Source organism: Oryctolagus cuniculus, chromosome 18 (genome assembly GCF_051225735.1).
Source record: "Oryctolagus cuniculus isolate XC-2025 breed Fujian yellow rabbit chromosome 18, ASM5122573v1, whole genome shotgun sequence".
Classification (NCBI taxonomy): domain Eukaryota; kingdom Metazoa; phylum Chordata; class Mammalia; order Lagomorpha; family Leporidae; genus Oryctolagus; species Oryctolagus cuniculus.
Genome location: NC_142884.1, coordinates 9,272,235 through 9,290,279, shown reverse-complemented (window position 1 = coordinate 9,290,279; position 18,045 = coordinate 9,272,235). Strand labels below are relative to the sequence as shown.

The 18,045-nt window shown below is 63.0% G+C and overlaps 1 protein-coding gene across 4 annotated transcripts in view; it reads left to right on the top strand.

Annotated features, from left to right (window-relative positions):
• Window positions 1-18,045, top strand: part of TRPM4 (transient receptor potential cation channel subfamily M member 4) — a 30,631-nt gene that overhangs the window by 5,352 nt on the left and 7,234 nt on the right. For 3 of the 4 annotated variants that reach the window (XR_016224619.1, XM_070063096.2, XM_089318972.1), the window contains exons 4-17: window positions 402-582; window positions 677-840; window positions 1,036-1,219; window positions 7,063-7,124; window positions 7,216-7,407; window positions 8,264-8,363; window positions 10,157-10,269; window positions 10,423-10,758; window positions 10,875-11,000; window positions 12,409-12,538; window positions 12,659-12,804; window positions 13,620-13,732; window positions 14,065-14,148; window positions 17,614-18,030. Coding sequence is in view for 3 of the 4 variants with exons in the window: in XM_070063096.2 (XP_069919197.2) it covers window positions 402-582; window positions 677-840; window positions 1,036-1,219; window positions 7,063-7,124; window positions 7,216-7,407; window positions 8,264-8,363; window positions 10,157-10,269; window positions 10,423-10,758; window positions 10,875-11,000; window positions 12,409-12,538; window positions 12,659-12,804; window positions 13,620-13,732; window positions 14,065-14,148; window positions 17,614-18,030 (2,348 nt within the window). In the remaining variant the exon portion in view is untranslated. Of the gene's footprint in view, window positions 1-401; window positions 583-676; window positions 841-1,035; window positions 1,220-7,062; window positions 7,125-7,215; window positions 7,408-8,263; window positions 8,364-10,156; window positions 10,270-10,422; window positions 10,759-10,874; window positions 11,001-12,408; window positions 12,539-12,658; window positions 12,805-13,619; window positions 13,733-14,064; window positions 14,149-17,613; window positions 18,031-18,045 lie in introns of those variants that run through there. The other variant, XM_089318973.1, reaches the window with a different exon arrangement.

Here is an 18,045-nt window from a genome sequence, read left to right as displayed (position 1 = left end):
TGCCCCATCTCTCTGTGTCTCTGTCCTCTCTCTCTGGGTCTCTGTCCCCTCTCTCTGGGCCTCTATCCTCTCTCTCTGGGCCTCTGTCCTCTCTCTCTGGGTGTCTGTCCCCTCTCTCTGGGTCTCTGTCCTCTCTCTGGGTCTCTGTCCCCTCTCTCTGGGTCTCTGTCCCCCCTCTCTCTGGGTCTCTGTCCCCTCTCTCCCTAGGTCTCTGTCCCCCCATCTCTGGGTCTCTGTCCCCTCTCTCTGGGTCTCTGTCCCTTTCTGGGTCTCTGTCCCCTACCCCTGCCGGGTCTCTATCCCCCCCACTCTGGGTATCTGTGTCCTCTCTGTGGGGGTTCTGTCCCCCATCTCCCTGGGTCTCTTTGCCCCTCCCCGTGACCCTACTCCTGTGTCCCCAGTTCCTCCGGCTCTCCGACCGCACAGACCCAGCTACAGTCTACAGTCTGGTCACTCGCACGTGGGGCTTCCGTGCGCCGAACCTGGTGGTGTCAGTGCTGGGGGGCTCGGAGGGCTCCATCCTCCAGACCTGGCTACAGGACCTGCTGCGCCGCGGGCTGGTGCGGGCCGCCCAGAGCACAGGTGAGCGGTGCTGGAGGGGGCTGCCTGGGCCCGGCCGCTACTTCCCCACTTTGCCAGTCTTAACCTGACTTCTCTGTCTGCTCATCCTGTGTAGGGGCCTGGATCGTCACGGGCGGGCTGCACACGGGCATCGGCCGGCATGTGGGCGTGGCTGTGCGGGACCACCAGACGGCCAGCACGGGGGGCTCCAAAGTGGTGGCCATGGGCGTGGCCCCCTGGGGCGTGGTCCGGAATAGAAACACCCTCACCAACCCCAAGGTGCATCCCAGGGCCTTGGAAAAGGAACGGTCTGAGGGAGGAGGGGACGAGGGTCTGGACTCCAGGGTCTGAGGGAGGAGGGGCCTGGGTCTGAGGGAGGAGGGGCCTGGGTCTGAGGGAGGAGGGGCCTGGGTCTGAGGGAGGAGGGGCCTGTGTCTGTGGGCTGACCCCACGGAAAGGCCATTTGTCCCCCAGGGCTCGTTCCCCGCGCGGTACCGGTGGCGCGGCGACCCCGAGGACGGGGTTGAGTTCCCCCTGGACTACAACTACTCGGCCTTCTTCCTGGTGGACGACGGCACCCACGGCCGCATGGGCGGCGAGAACCGCTTCCGGCTGCGCTTCGAGTCCTACGTGGCGCAGCAGAAGACCGGCCTGGGAGGTCAGTGGCCGCTCCCTCTGCCTTTCAAATAAATAAAAAGCCAATCAGTTAATCTTTTTTAAAAAAGACAAGGGCAAAAAATAAGACAGAAGCAAATGCACGATGGGGAGAAGCAGAGAGACCCAAACTGACCTCCTTGTGAACATTCTCTGCTTTTTATTTTTTATCTCAAAATTTTTATTATTTTTGTTGTTTCCTGTTTTTAATCTTTTGAAGATTGTTATGACCTCTTTTCTTTTTCTTTTTCTTTTTTTGTGTGTTTTAAAAACCTACTTAATTCTCACCCGTTATTTAGCTTGTAGGCAACCTTAATCTTATTTTTTAAATTATCCTGCGGGGTGGGCGTTGTGGTGCAGGGGGTTAAGTCTCCGACTGGGGCTCTGAGCCGCGTTCCTCCGCTTCCAATCCGGCTTCCTGCTGGTGCGCACCCTGGGAGGCAGAAGCGATGGTTCAGGAACTGGGGTCTCTGCCAACCGCGTGCGGGACCTGGTGGAGCTCCTGGCATCTGGCTTCGCTTGGCCCAACCTTTTTCTTGTAAAAAGATTTTTAAAACTTTTATTTGAAAGGCAGAGAGAGAGGGAGAGACAGACAGGGGGAGATCTTCCGTCTGCTCATTCACTCCCCAAATGGTTGCAATGGCCAGAGCTGGGCGGGGCTGAAGCCTGGGGCCTGGAACCCCATCTGGGTCTCCCACGTGGGTGGCCAGGGCCCACGCACTGGAGCCATTGCCTGCTGCTTCCCAGGGTGTGCACCAGCAGGAAGCTGGATCAGAAGCAGCTTAGCTGCGACTCAGCCCAATATGGATGCTGGCGTTGCAAGCAACAGCTTAACCCACTGTGCCACGGTGCCGAGCCCCTGGCCCAAAACTTGAGCGTACAGAGGTTCTTCCAGTACGACCGGCCTTGGTGGGAGAGCAGCCCCGTGGACGTCGGCGTCGCTGCACAGCCGAGGCCAGCGCCCGTACCACGGGGGATCCCCTTCTCTCCCCCAGCGCCCGGTGGCACCCATCTCCGTCCTTAGCGGGTCTTGGCCAGAGGTGGTGTAAACGCAGTAACATGGGTGTGACCTTGGCATCGGCTCCCCCCACCACCCAGGGTGCCCGGCAGCGGCAGGATGTGCCCAGGGGGCCAAAGCAAAACAGAAAAGGGGAATGAGCGAAAGTCAGTGTCTTCCCTTCCTGGTTCCAGCCACCTCTTCTGGGGGGGTCGGTGTTTCCCAGGTGGAGTTGGTTCACCCTTTCTTCCTTTCTTAATTTGAAAGGCACGGTTGCAGAGAGAGCGAGGGAGAGAGAGAGAGGGGTCTTCCATCCACTGGTTCACTCCCCCGAGTGGCCGTGATGGCCGGGACGGAACCAGCTGGGCCAACGCCAAGAGCCTGGGCTGCCTGCTGGGTCTCTCAGGTACCTGAGCTGCCACTGCTGCCTCCCAGGGTGCGTGCGAGCAGGAAGCTGGATCAGAAGCGGAGTCGGGACTTGAACCCAGGCCCTCTGATTTAGGATGCAGGCGTCCCAAGTTTCACTTTTTTTTTCTTAAAGATTTATTTTGGGGCTGGTGCTGTGGTGTAGTGGGTAAAGCCCCCGCCTTCAGTGCCGGCATCCCATATGGGTGCCGGTTCAAGCCCCGGCTGCTCCACTTCTGATCCAGCTCTCTGCTGTGGCCTGGGAAAGCAGTGGAGGACAGCCCAAGTCCTTGGGCCCCTGCACCCGCGTGGGAAACCCAGAAGAAGCTCCTGGCTCCTGGCTTCTGGCTTCAGATCAGCACAGCTCTGGCGGTTGCAGCCATCTGGGGAGTGAGCCAGCAGATGGAAGATCTCTCTCTCTCTCTCTCTCTCTCTCTCTCTCTCTCTCTGCCTCTGCTTCTCTGTAGCTCTGCCTTTCAAATAAATAAATCTTAACAGATCTATAAAAAAGATTTATTTCATTTTATTTGAAAGGCAGAATTATAGGGAGAGAGAGGGAGATATATTTATAGTGAGATCTCCCATCTGTTGGTTCACTCTCTCAATGGCCATAATGGCCAGGCCAAAGCCAGGAGCCTGGAACTCCATCCGGGTCCCCCGCGCAGGTGCAGGGCCTCAACCACTTGAGTCGTCTTCCGCTGCTTTCCCTGGTGCATCAGCAGGGAGCTGGATGGGAAGCTGGGACTGGAACCGGCGCCCATATTGGATGCTGGCGGTGCAGGTGGCAGCTTTACCTGCTATGCCACATTGTTGGCTCCCTGCTTTTATTTATTTATTTATTTTTTTGACAGGCAGAGTGGACAGTGAGAGAGAGACAGAAAGGTCTTCCTTTGCCGTTGGTTCACCCTCCAATGGCTGCCACGGCCGGCACACCATGCTGATCCAATGTTAGGAGCCAGGTGCTTCTCCTGGTCTCCCATGGGGTGCAGGGCCCAAGCACCTGGGCCATCCTCCACTGCACTCCCTGGCCACAGCAGAGAGCTGGCCTGGAAGAGGGGCAACCGGGACAGAATCCGGCGCCCCAACTGGGACTAGAACCCAGTGTGCTGGCACTGCAAGGCGGAGGATTAGCCTAGTGAGCCGCGGCGCCAGCCTATTAATTTATTTTTAAGATTGATTTATTTATTTGAAAGAGTTATAGTGAGAAAGGGAGAGAGAGAGAGAGAGAGAGATCTTCCATCCACCGGTTCACTCCCCAATTGGCTGCAATGGCCACAGCTGGGCCAGGCGGAAGCCAGGAGCCCAGTTTTTCTAGGTCTCCCACGTGGTTTCAGGGACCCAAGCACTTGGGCCATCCTCCACTGCTCTCCCAGGCACATTAGCAGGGAGCTGGATTGCAAGTGGAGCAGCCGGGACTCGAACCCGAGCTCGTGTGGGATGCCGGCACTACAGGCGTAGGCTTAACCTGCTATGCCGCAGCGCTGGCCCGCCCCCTGCCTTTAACAGTTGAATGTGTGGTTGTACCATCTGTTGTTTAATACTTCTGCAGTCGATGGCACTTACGGTTTTACTAGTGTGTGGCCCAGCAAAGAACACCGAACACCTGGGGGGTGCCTGACGCAGGCGTCTTAGACCCTACACTCTAGATGCTTCCAAGGGGCAGTGCTGTGTTTCTTTTTTTTTTTTTTTTTTTTTTTTTTGACAGGCAGAGTGGACAGTGAGAGAGAGAGACAGAGAGAAAGGTCTTCCTTTGCCGTTGGTTCACCCTCCAATGGCCGCCACGGCCGGCGCGCTGCGACCGGCGCACCGCGCTGATCCAATGGCAGGAGCCAGGATCCAGGTGCTTCTCCTGGTCTCCCATGGGGTGCAGGGCCCAAGCACCTGGGCCATCCTCCACTGCACTCCCTGGCCACAGCAGAGGGCTGGCCTGGAAGAGGGGCAACCGGGACAGAATCCGGCGCCCCGACCGGGACTAGAACCCGGTGTGCTGGCGCTGCTAGGCGGAGGATTAGCCTAGTGAGCCGCGGCGCCGGCCTAGTGCTGTGTTTCAATAGAAGAGACTTGGTAACTTTCCCAAAATTGGCAGCCACTTTCATTCTCAGCAGGAATGTATCCATCTGGGTGTCTCTCGTGGGTGGCAGGGCCCCAGCACTGGAGCCGTCCCCTGCCGTTCCAGGGCGTGCACCAGCAGGAAGCTGCATCCGAAACAGCGTAGCTGGGACGCAGACACCCGGCCTTAATCAGTTATACGCTGCTTTCCCAGGAGGTCAGCAGGGAGCTGGGTCTTCCATCTGCTGGTTCACTCCCCAAATGGCTGCAACAGCCGGGGCTGTGCCAGGCCAAGGCCAGGAGCCAGGAGCTTCACGCGGGTCTCCCACGTGGGTGCAGGGGCCCAAGCACTTGAGCCACCTTCCATTGCCTTCCCAAGTGCATTAGCAGGGAGCTGGATCGGAAGTGGAGCAGCTGGGACTCGAACCAGCAGTTAGATGGGGTGCCGGCGTCACAGGTGGCCGCTAAGCCCACTGTGCCACATCCTCTGCATGTTTTTAATGTAGGCTATTTATAGCTTTTTTTTGGTAGGAATTCTTTGTGTCTTCAGTAGTAATTGTTTAACTGTTAAATGTATCATAACATTTTAAAGAGATACTTTCATGTATCTCTTTAATTGTCTATTTCCATAAAATACTTTGTCACACTTACTGTTTCCTTTATAGACCTGCAGTTTCCTGTCTTAGAGACGCCTACCCACTCCAGGACAACTATCGCCCTCAGGCTTCTTATCTCATAGCTGTGTATTTGAACTTGTAATCTTCCTGGACAGGATTTTTATGTTTTTTTTTTTTTTTTTTGACAGGCAGAGTGGACAGTGAGAGAGACAGAGAGAAAGGTCTTCCTTTTGCCGTTGGTTCACCCTCCAATGGCCACCACGGCCGGCGCACTGCGCTGATCCGAAGCCAGGAGCCAGGTGCTTCTCCTGGTCTCCCATGGGGTGCAGGGCCCAAGCACTTGGGCCATCCTCCACTGCACTCCCTGGCCACAGCAGAGAGCTGGCCTGGAAGAGGGGCAACTGGGACAGAATCTGGCGCCCCGGCCGGGACTAGAACCTGGTGTGCCGGCGCCGCAAGGTGGAGGGTTAGCCTAGTGAGCCGCGGCGCCAGTGTGATTTTTATGTTTTGAGACAGGAAAGTGAATGCATTTATTTCTCCCAAATAGGAAGCCATGTTTTCCTCACAACAATTTATTTCTTTTAAAATATGTATTTATTTTAAAGGGCGGGGTAAGAGAGAGAGAGAGATCTTCCAACCACTGGGGCTGGGTCAAGCCAACGCTTGGAGCCAGGAGCTCCATCCAGGTCTCCCACGTGGGTGCAGGGACCCGAGCACTTGGGCATCTGCTGCTGCTTTCCCAGGCGCACGAGCAGGAGCTGGGTCAGAAGCAGAATAATCGAGATCCGACCAGCACTCCGCTATGGGTCGCGGCGTCACCAAGCTGGCCCCTTGCTGGCGCCGTGGTGCGGCCCCAGCGCCCCGTATGGGCGCCATTTCACGTCCCAGCTGCCTGCTTCCAATCCAGCTCCCTGCTTGTGGCCTGGGACGGCCGCAGAGGATGGATGGTCCCATCCGTTAGGCCCCTGCACCCACGTGGGAGACCCAGAAGCACCTGGCTCCTGGCTTCAGATCAGCTCAGCTCTGGCCATTGTGGCCATTTGGGAAGTGAACCAGCGGTTGGAAGATCTCTCTCTCTCTCTCTCTCTCTCTCTCTCTCTCTCTCTCCATAACTCTTTCACATAAATAAATCTTAAAAAACAAAAAAAAAGCTAGTTCCTTACCAAATTATTTTATTAAACTTTTGTCTGTTTTTTGGTAGTCCCAAGTTTCGGAGAATATAAATCATGCTTTTTGAAATCGATACCTTTCGTCTCTTCCAGCTTTTACAAGTGTCGGTTTTGACGCCATTTGTTTCAGTTTCTTGCGTTATTGCGTGAGCTCGGAGCTTGTAGCCCGCGCAGGGCGGAACAGTAGCAGCGCAGCCGCGTTTCTGAGGGTGGCGTAAAAGGACCTCCTGTGACCTTGCTGGGGGCAGAGGGGCCCTTCCCCGCGCTGGGTAGTCCCTGGCCCCCCACTGCCTCCCTTTCCTATCTGGACTTCCGTGCCCTCTGGCTCCTGGGTGGTTAATCAATTACAGTTGAGAAACGCCCGGGGCCATTCGAGGACCCGGGGTCCAAGTGCCTCCCGCCCTCCCTTGGGAAGCTAAGTCTGGTGGTTTGCAGCATCCGGCCCCTCCCCAGCGTGTTCAGAGGAACCTTAAGTCCCAGGGGCTTCATTACAGAGGACTGGAGGAGACCAGGGCCTGCCCCCAGGACTCCTGGGAAATGCGGCTCTCTCCCAGCCCCAGCAAAGGCTGATGGGAGATGGCTGAGCCCCCTCACTCCCTTCTGTCTTCAGGGACTGGAATCGACATCCCTGTCCTCCTCCTGCTGATTGAGGGTGACGAGAAGATGTTGAAGGTGCAGGGCCGGCGCCCGGGGCCCGAGTCTGAGGGAGGCGGGGCTGGAGGGAGTCCCCCCTGCCCCGCCTGACCGCCCCATGGCCCTGCAGCGGATCGAGGACGCCACCCAGGCTCAGCTCCCCTGCCTCCTGGTGGCCGGCTCTGGGGGGGCTGCGGACTGCCTGGCAGAGACCCTGGAAGACACCATGGCCCCAGGGAGCGGGGGATCCAGGCGGGGCGAAGCCCGGGACCGCATTCGGCGTTTCTTCCCCAAAGGGGACCCGGAGGTCCTGCAGGCCCAGGTAGGACACAGGGGTGGGGGAGGGGCTGAGTTCTGGGCCCTGGGGTGGGAGGGAGCCGGGGCCTGGGGGCCTGGGTCTGAGGGGCGGCCTAGAGGGCGGTGGCCCCCTGCACCCCTGTGGGCAGGCCCAGGCTCCCTAGAGGGCGTGGCCCCCTGCACCCCATGGACAGGCCCAGGTGGCCTAGAGGGCAGTGGCCCCCTGCACCCCGTGCACAGGCCCAGGCGGCCTAGAGGGCGTGGCCCCCTGCACCCCATGCACAGGCCCAGGTGGCCTAGAGGGTGGTGGCCCCCTGCACCCCTGTGGGCAGGCCCAGGCGGCCTAGAGGGCGGTGGTCCCCTGCACCCCTGTGGGCAGGCCCAGGCGGCCTAGAGGGCGGTGGCCCCCTGCACCCCTGTGGGCAGGCCCAGGCGGCCTAGAGGGCGGTGGCTCCCTGCACCCCTGTGGACAGGCCCAGGCTCCCTAGAGGGCGTGGCCCCCTGCACCCCGTAGACAGGCCCAGGTGGCCTAGAGGGCGTGGCCCCCTGCACCCCGTGGGCAGGCCCAGGCGGCCTAGAGGGCAGTGGCCCCCTGCACCCCTGTGGGCAGGCCCAGGCGGCCTAGAGGGCGGTGGCCCCCTGCACCCCGTGCACAGACCCAGGTGGCCTAGAGGGCGTGGCCCCCTGCACCCCGTGGGCAGGCCCAGGCGGCCTAGAGGGCGGTGGCCCCCTGCACCCCGTGCACAGACCCAGGTGGCCTAGAGGGCGTGGCCCCCTGCACCCCGTGGGCAGGCCCAGGCGGCCTAGAGGGCAGTGGCCCCCTGCACCCCGTGCACAGGCCCAGGCGGCCTGGCCGGGGTGCAGCGGTCGCTGGCGCGCAGGTGGAGAGGATCATGACACGGAAGGAGCTGCTGACGGTCTACTCCTCAGAGGACGGCTCCGAAGAATTCGAGACCATCGTCCTGAAGGCCCTGGTGAACGGTGGGCCCCGCGGCCTCGCCCCAGCCCTACCACGGATGCCCCTCCTGCCCTGGCCACCTGGGCTGTCCCCACGAGTCCCGCGTATCCTCCCCCTGTGCCTGGAGGGGTGCGTGGGGCGGGGAGGACAGGGTCCCCAGGTGATTTCCTCATGTCCCGACTCTGCCTCCACCTGTTGGTCAGCCCTCCATCCTCTCGCCATCAGTCCACGCATGCACACCTCGAACTTCCATCTGCATCTGTCCACCAGTCCATCCGTCCCCACTCTCCATCCGTCCCCCACTCTCCATCCATCCTCCCCCTCCACCCATCCTCCCCCCATCCATCCTCCCCCCATCCTCCCCCCACCCATCCTCCCCCTCCACCCATCCTCCCCCTCCACCCATCCATCCCCCTCCACCCATCCTCCCCCTCCACCCATCCTCCCCCCTCCACCCATCCTCCCCCCCTCCATCTGTCCTTCCCCCTCTCCACCATCTGTCCCCCCTCCACCCATTCTCCCCCCTCCACCCATTCGTCCATCCTCCCTCCACCCATCCTCCCCCCTCCCCCCATCCTCCCCCTCCACCCATCCTCCCCCTCCACCCATCCTCCCCCCATCCATCCTCCCCCCATCCATCCTCCCCCCACCCATCCTCCCCCTCCACCCATCCTCCCCCTCCACCCATCCTCCCCCTCCACCCATCCATCCCCCTCCACCCATCCTCCCCCCTCCACCCATCCTCCCCCCTCCACCCATCCTCCCCCCTCCACCCATCCTCCCTCCACCATCTGTCCCCCCTCCACCCATTCTCCCCCCTCCACCCATTCGTCCATCCTCCCTCCACCCATCCTCCCCCCTCCACCCATCCTCCCCCTCCACCCATCCTCCCCCTGCACCCATCCTCCCCCCTCCACCCATCCGTCCATCCTCCCTCCACCCATCCTCCCCCCCACCCATCCTCCCCCTCCACCCATCCTCCCCCCTCCACCCATCCTCCCCCCTCCACCCATCCGTCCATCTCTCATTCTCCATCCATGCCTCCGTCTTCTTATCCGTCAACTCTCCTGTCTGCCCCCCCTCCCCGCGGTCTGCAGCGTTGGGGAGCCCCGGGCAGCCGTGAGCCCAAGCGTTGCCTCCCGCTGAGGAGCTGCTGGTGTTCACCAGAAGTGGCAGCGTAGCGGACACGCGGGAGGCGCCTCGGCCTGCGGCGTCTCCCTGCTCTTACTGTGCCGCTGACGACGCCGGGACCCGGGCCCACGGTCGTTCCCCTTGGTGGATGACGAGACCGGGGCTCGGGGGCTTGCCAGCACTTGGCGTTGGTGGCCCTGGGGTTGGAGCCCAGTTCTGCCTGCCCCAGAGCCCGCTGCTCACCTGCAGGGCACCCGGTTCTCAGGTGTCAGCTGCTGGGATGACCAAAACGACACTGGTTTGCTTGGAGATGGGCGTGGCGCGCGTGGAGGCACAGCAGGTGCCCCGCGGGGAAGCCGGCCGGCCGAGCCTCACAGGGCTCCCCCTGGCGGGTTTCACCCTCAGAGCCGCTCCCACATTCCTGCCACTGTCTCCCCATTCCTCCCGCGAGCTTCAGGAGCCGGGGGACCCCCACGGGCGTTCCCGCTACCCTAGAGGTTCTCCCCCCCCATGCACCCCTCGGGCTCCTGCCCCCACCTTAGGGGCTCTCCCGGGCTCCATGACCGACTTTAGCTGCTTCCGGCTCCTTCCTGGGGGCCCAGGCTGATGCCCGGAACAGACCCCAGGGTCCGCCCGCCGTGTGCACTGCCCGAGGCCCTCACCCGCGCCCCTCTCGACCCTCCAGCCTGCGCCAGCTCCGAGGCCTCCGCTTACCTCGACGAGCTCCGTTTGGCCGTGGCGTGGAACCGCGTGGACATCGCCCAGAGCGAACTCTTCCGGGGGGACATCCAATGGCGGGTGAGAGGCGGGGGTCCAGGGCCCGGGGATCCTGGCAGAGCAGGCCCTCTCCCCTGCCGTCCACGGCGGCCCGTCCCCTGCCCAGCCTGCCCGCCCTGGTCCCCGGCCTCCGCCTGGCTCTCCTCACGCCCTCGCTGTCCCCGCCCCCCGCAGTCTTTCCACCTGGAGGCCTCGCTCATGGACGCGCTGCTCAACGACCGGCCCGAGTTCGTGCGCCTGCTCATCTCGCACGGCCTCAGCCTGGGCCACTTCCTGACCCCCGCGCGCCTGCAGCAGCTCTACGGCGCCGCGCCCCCCAACTCGCTCATCCGCAGCCTCCTGGAGCAGGCGTCCCACGGCTCGGGCGCCAAGTCTCAGTCCCTGAAAGGGAGCCCCGCGGACCCGCGGGCCCCTAACGTGAGGCAGGTGCTCAAGATTTTGCTGGGAGAGACGTACGCCCCGAGGTTCCCCGCCGGCGGCTCGCGGGGCTCCCAGCGGGGCCGGGAGAGCGTAAGGACCGGGCGAGGCCCAGGGACCCGGGAGACCCAGGGAGGGGGCGTGGTCGGGCTGGGGGCGGGGCCGGAAGGGGAGGGGCCAGGCCTCGCCACGCCTCCCGTTGCCCGCAGGTGAGTCTGATCTCGGATTTGCTGGAGTCCTCGGACCCTGGCTCCGGACACACCCCCTGGAGCGACCTGCTGCTGTGGGCATTGCTGCTGAACAGAGCCCAGATGGCCGTGTACTTCTGGGAGATGGTGAGCGCCCGCTTCCCTCTTCCTGGTGGCCATGTCCCCGTCCTCCCTGCAGCAGATAGGGGGCCGTTCCCCCCCCCCCCCATTGCCCTTTAGCCACGCAGAACGGGACAAGACTAGAGGCCGGGGGCCTGGTGGGCAGGCACGGGCAGGTACAAAACCCTTCTCTCTCTCTGATATGCCCGCCCTTGATCTGCCTTCCATGGAGATGAAAATTAAAAAAAAAGACAGTAAAAGTTTTTCGTGAAATATACACCCTCTCCACCCATCCGTCCCCCCCACCATCCATCCCCCACTCTACACCCATCCGTCCCCCCACCCAACCTCCCCCACTCTTCACCCATCCATCCCCCACTCCACCCATCCATCCCCCACTCTACACCCATCCATCCCCCCACCCAACCTCCCCCACTCCACCCATCTGTCCCCCACTCTTCACCCATACGTCCCCCCACCCATCCTCCCCCACTCTCCACCCATCCTCCCCCACTCTACACCATCCGTCCCCCCACCCAACCTCCCCCACTCCACCCATCCGTCCCCCCACCCAACCTCCCCCACTCCACCCATCCGTCCCCCCCACCATCCATCCCCCACTCTCCACCCATCTGTCCCCCCCACCCATCCATCCCCCACTCCACCCATCCATCCCCCATCCATCCTCCCCCACTCTACACGCATCCATCCCCCCACCCAACCTCCCCCACTCCACCCATCTGTCCCCCACTCTCCACCCATCCGTCCCCCCACCCATCCTCCCCCACTCTCCACCCATCCATCCCCCACTCCACCCATCCTCCCTCACTTTCCACCCATCTGTCCCCCCCTCCACCCATCCCCCCATCCGTCCGTCCATCTCATTCTCCATCCATACCTCTGAACATTACCAGGTTCGCAATGTTTACGTGTATGTCCAGCGGCATTCGCTGTGTTCTCCGTGGCCGGGGGACGTCGGGGCCTCGGGCGCGTGGGGGAATGCGGCGTCTGTCTGCGTCGTCGCCCTTGGCCTTGGATGGCCCCGGTTACTTTATTTATTTGTAGAAGATGAGCTTTGCTGAAGAAGCTTTGGCAGGGCAGAGACAGCGGGGGGGGGGGGGGGGAGGGAGCGCCCGGCCTCTGGTTCCCTCCCCAGATGCCTGCACAGCTGGGGCTGGGTCAGAGCCAACGCAGGGAGCCGGGGACAATGCGGTCTCCCCCGCACCGCGGGCGGCAGGGACCCAGTTACCCAGCGCTGCCCCAGGGTTTACCCTGGGGGTCCGGAACCAGGGGCTGCAGCGGGGTGTCCGTGTGGGATGCGGTGTCTGAACAGTCGTCTTAGCCACGAAGCCGGCGCCCACCCTCCAGTCCGCTTCTGCCCGGGACCCGGACCCCCGGCCCCGCTCTCACGCAGGCTCCGTGCCTGTCTCTGCAGGGCTCCAATTCCGTGGCCTCGGCCCTTGGGGCCTGTTTGCTGCTCCGAGTGATGGCTCGCCAGGAACCCGAGGCCGAGGAGGCAGCTCGGAGGAAGGACCTGGCCATCAAGTTTGAGGGCTTGGGTGTTGGTGCGTGGGGCCTGGATGGGGTGGGGGGCTGCAGGGGAGAGGGCTGTGCATCGCTCCACCCCCTCCCACCTCCGTTCCCCCCATCACCTGACCCCGCCCCTCCCCGGCGCCTGCGCACAGACCTCTTCGGCGAGTGCTACCGTAGCAGCGAGGACAGGGCCGCGCGCCTGCTCCTGCGCCGCTGCCCACTCTGGGGCGATTCCACCTGCCTGCAGCTCGCCACCCAGGCAGACGCCCGCGCCTTCTTCGCCCAGGATGGGGTGCAGGTGAGCTGGCGTCCGGGGGCTGCGGGGAGGAGCGCCTGTCATTGGCGCCGCCCCCTACCCGGGCTTGCTCGTCTCCATAAGGCCACCTGCTGCCCCACAAGCCCACCCCTGCCGATACAGGAGTTCCCGCTCACCCTCACAGGGAGGCCTCTGCTGCCCATACAGGCAGCAGTCTTTCTGCTGAAGGAAGTCCCCCCTACCCCCGGGAAGTCCTTCCCACTTCCTGTTCTCAGCGCCGACAGTGACCTCCGGTCAGTGTCCAAGTCTGGTCAAGGAAGTCCCACTTCCCGTGGGAAGGCTCTCGCGCCCTGCCCGCCCCGACAGTGTGACGTTTGGATCACTCAGTCTCCTACGTGTGAGGCGGCAGGCGCTCGGCACAGGCACAGGGAGTCCCGCCCACCCCACGGGAATCCCGCGGCGCCCGTCTCTCCCGCGCCCACGGCAATGGCCGCGCTGCCATTCCAGATTATCTGAGCCCCTCGCCTTCTGTGGCTGGAGCCACGGATTGCTGCTTCGCCGCTTCCTGCTTGTCCTCGCCCCGTTTCCTTAATGTTCTCTGTGTCATGTGTGACACACACCCTCGCTGCTGGCGGTGAACCAGGCGTGAGTGCGCCGAAGTCCTTGACGTGCCCAGCCCAGGGCCAGGCGTCCTGCCTTGGGCACCAGCACCCCCGCCCGCCCCGCCTCCCACAGCTACAGTCCCCGCGTGGACACAGCCTCGGTGCTGTGGAGCTGCGGCCCGAGCCCTGCTGGGGGTCCTAGGGAGGGGGCTGGGGGGGGAGATGCAGGCTCCTGACCCTCCCCACATCCCACAGTCCCTGCTGACACAGAAGTGGTGGGGGGAGATGGACAGCACCACGCCCATCTGGGCCCTGGTTCTCGCCTTCTTCTGCCCCCCACTCATCTACACCAACCTCATCGCTTTCAGGTCAGTCCCCAGGGGTCAGGTCGGCATGAGGGGGGCCCTCAGTTCTCCTGGCTGCTCACTGCTGCACACCTCTCCCGCTGGCCCTGACCAGCGCCTTCCTCGCTAGGGACGCCGGCGCTCTCCCTCTCCCGGAGGGACTGTGCCGGGAGGCGAGGCTTCGGGATGCCCTCGGGGGTGTCTCTAAGGATCACAGCTCTGGGAGAGGCCTCTGTGGGGCGGCTGCAGGACCGCCTGTCTCTCTCTCTCTCTCTCTCTCTCTCTCTCTCTCGGCCGTGTCTGGGTGAAGTCCGCTTCCCTCTCCCGACTCTCACGCCGTGCGCCCTCCCTTCCAGGAGGTCAGAGGAGGAGTCCTCGCAGAGGGACCTGGACCTGGACCTTGACCTGGACAGGGACACTAATGGGGAGGGGCCGGGCCGGTGAGTGCGCCCCCGGGGCGTGAGCATGGGAGGTGGGGCCCGGCCAGCGCAGCACGCGTGTCACTTCCGTGTCCCGTGAGGGACTGGCCGCAAGGCCAGAGGCGAGAACTGGGCCGCAGGAGGCGATGGCCCCAGAGAGCCGCTGAAGGTACCCAGGAAGTTCCCAGAATGCCAGGTGTCAAAGCTCGGCGCAAGGTTCGGTTTGGCCACCGAAGAGTGCTCGTGCGCTCCCACCCCTGCAGGGCGAGTGGAGCCGGGTGGGGGCCGATCCATGCGGGGTCTGTTACCTACCTGCTCTCTGACCCCAGGGCCCTTCTGCTAGTGACTGTGTCAGTACTCACCGAGGTGGAACAGGAAATAGAGTGCGTATCGCACGTCTGACAGTGTTGCATAGTGAGGGTGCCCGGGGAGCTGGGTTCAAATCCTGACTTTGAGCGCCGTGAGATGAAGGTGAATAGGAGGGCTTAGCTTAGGCCGGGCGGAGCGGCAGTGGCAAAACCTTTAGAAGTCTCGGCGGCCGGCTGGGTAGGCTGCGGACCACACCACTGGTTCTCGCTGGGACTCTGTACGGCGACGTGCAGGAGAAATCAGATTTTGAATTTTGATCTTTTCCCTGGCCCAGCGACACGAGCCCAGTCCCCTGGGCAGGGGCAGTGGGCGCAGCCCCCAGTCAGCCCCGTGGTCGCGGGGGAAGCGCCTGGCGCGCTCTTTGCTCTGTTGGGGAGGGTGGTACAGTGCACGCACTTCCGGTACCCTCAGCTCACCCTGGCTCACAGGCACGGAGCAGACCTTCACTCCCAGGCCGTTTGTGGTGTGACCACAGCGCTGCTCCGCGTGGCCTCCACCTTGGGGTGACCAAGTGTCCCCAACCCAGCCAGGGCGTTGCTGGTCGCTGGTCTCCCGGCAGAGGGAGGAGACAGCGAACCAGGCCCGGACTCAGACGTTCCGCGTGGAGGCGACACGGGTCCCCTCAGCCCGTATTCCCCAGCAGACGCAAATCATCCGGCAGCTCCTTAGATCCTAGCTCTCCTGGTCCCGAACCACCCGCCCCAGTGGCAGATTGACCGGCTGGAGGGCTTCACTGCGAAAATGGGTAGGGTTAGGGTTCTGGCACATCTGGGTTCTGGCCCAGTGGTGAAGATGCCACGTGGGGCACCACATCCCAGATGAGAGGGCCTGGGTTCGAGACCCGGTTCCGCTCCCAGGTCCAGCTTCCTGCGCATGTGCACCTGGGAGGCAGCAGGTGATGGCTCAAGTACTTGGGCGCCTGCCGCCCACAGGGGACACCTGGACTGTTGAGCTCTGGCTGTTGCGAACATGTGGGGAGAGAACCAGCAGATAGCACGATCCCTCTCTGTCTCCCTCTCCTCTTTCTCTCCTCTCCCTGCCTCTGTGCCTTTCAAAGAAAAGAAATACACCTAGAAGGCGTGGCCAGGGTCTGAGGGCCACTCCTGGGGTCTTCTGTCCTCCCCGGCGCGGCCGTGTGGCCATGCGTGTGTGCCCGCGCGTGTATAGCGCTTTGGGTCCACAGCCACGGGGAAGCAGAGCAGGCTTTGCAGCCTCCGTCTCCACTCCAGCCCCCTCCACGGGCCCGGCTGGGCCTCACTCCCCAGTGCCCCCAGGAGAGGTGGTTTCTGGAGCTGTCAGGGACACGCTCAGGGCGCAGGCGTCAGTAGGACCGGCTGTGTGCCTCGTGAGACAGGCCAGCCTGGAACGAGTGGGCACAGCTGGTTTTCTGAGACGGTGTACGGAGAATACAGCTGTTCACCAAGCAGAGAGGAGAGCGGCCGGCTGCTGAGGCAGCGCCGTGACGGCGTGCCGGCCGGGGGCTCCCGCCCTCACCGACGGGGCCACGGCGGGGACGAGCTGTAGGCCACTCGCACTGGTTGGTCAGCCGTGGTATGTGACAGTCATTCCTTTCATTCTCTGACACCCTATACGATAGGTCCTGTGGTCTCCCCATTTACAGATGGGATAACTGAGGCATCAGGCTCTCATCTAAGGCGGCGGTGAGACTGGTGTGGGGCAGAGCTGGGATTTGAACGCAGATCTTGGTCCCTCCCTGGCCAGCTGTGCGGGAAGCAGGGCAGAACCCTGCAGCCGCTGCGGGGAGGCCCGGGCAGGGCTCAGGACCCCGTGCGGCCCCGGTGTGGGGGTCACGGGAGCGGACGTAGGGAACAGTCCACGTGCACCCCACCCTGCTGGAGGGTGAAGAGGGATACACCCGGACTGTCTCCTCCCTGTTCTCGCGCCAAGGCCCCGGCCCGAAGCGCTCACGTCTCCTTCCTTTAGCGTCGCCTGTTCTTGCTGCGTCTTGTCTTGGTCTTGTCTTGTCATCTGCTCATTCACTGGTTCACTGCCCCAAGGCCAGCAGCAGCCCGGGCTGGGCCAGGCGGAAGCCCGGAGCCCGGAGCTCCACCTGGGTCTCCCACATCGCGGAGACGGAAGAGCATGAGCCAGGGCTGGCGTTGTGGTGCAGTGGGTTAGACACCGGCATCACGTGTGGGCGCTGGTTCAAGTCCTGGCTCTGCCACTCCTGACCTTGTTCCCTGCTGGTGCGCCTGGGAGAGTGGCAGAAGATGGCCCGAGTCCTTGGCTCCTGCCACCCACGTGGGAGGCCTGGAGGGAGCTCCTGGCTCCAGCCCAGCCCAGCCCAGCCGTTGTGATCATTTGGGGACTGAACCAGTGGGTGGAAGATATTTCTCTCTCTCCGTCACTCTGCCTTTCAGATAAATAAATTAATATCCCCCCCAAAGATTGATTTATTTATTTGAAAGGCAGAGTGACAGAGGGGCAGAGGCAGAAGCAGAGAGAGAGAGAGAGAGAGAGAGAGAGAGAGAGTCTTCCATCCGCTGGTTCACTCCCTAAATGGCCACAATGGCCTGAGCTGAGCTGATCTGAAGCCAGGAGCCAGGAGCTTCTTCCGGGTCTCGCACGGGGGTGCAGGGGCCCAAGGACATGGGCCATCCTCCACTGCTTTCCCAGGCCACAGCAGGGAGCTGGGTCGGAAGTGGAGCGGCCGGGACTCGAACTGGCACCCACATGGGATGCTGGTTGCAGGTGGCAGCTTTACCTGGTACATCACAGCACTGACCCCAATAAAATAATTAAAAAAAGAAGAAGAACTTGAGCCATTGAGCCATCCTCCACTGCTTAGGAGGATTTTGGGAGATCTGAAGGGAGCGGGGGGACCCAGCCTCAGGCCTGGGATGCGGGCGTGGAAGCAGCGGCTTAACCTGCCGCACGACACGCCGGCCCTGGGCCACAGGTTGTGAAGGCAAAAGAAGATGGACTTGGGTCAGAGGTCAAAAGGAAGTCCCCGTGGAAGGCGGTGGATTTTGGTGGTCTGAGGGTGGGCACGGAGGAGGAGAGTCTAGAAGGCGGCGGTGGGTCAGGCTTAATTTCCAGTGGGGCGGGGTCAGAGTTCAGAGGTCGGGCTGAGGCTCCTCCCCCTGCCCCCCGCAGGCCTGCTGACCCCCCTGAGAAGACGCTGCTGGGGGCGACGCCCCCGGATCGCTGCCGGGAGACCCCGTGGCGCCGGGGCATGCGCCGCTGGTCGCACTTCTGGGGGGCGCCGGTGACCGCCTTCCTGGGCAACGTGGTCAGCTACCTGCTGTTCCTGCTGCTGTTCGCCCGCGTGCTGCTCGTGGACTTCCGGCCCACGCCGGGCCCGCCCGAGCTGCTGCTCTACTTCTGGGCCTTCACGCTGCTGTGCGAGGAGCTGCGCCAGGGCCTGGGCGCCGGCGGGGGCAGCCTGGCCAGCGGCGGCCCGGGGCCCGGCCAGGCCCCGCTGCGCCAGCGGCTGCACCTCTACCTCACGGACGCCTGGAACCAGTGCGACCTGCTGGCCCTCAGCTGCTTCCTCCTGGGCGTAGGCTGCAGGTGAGTGCCGGCCGG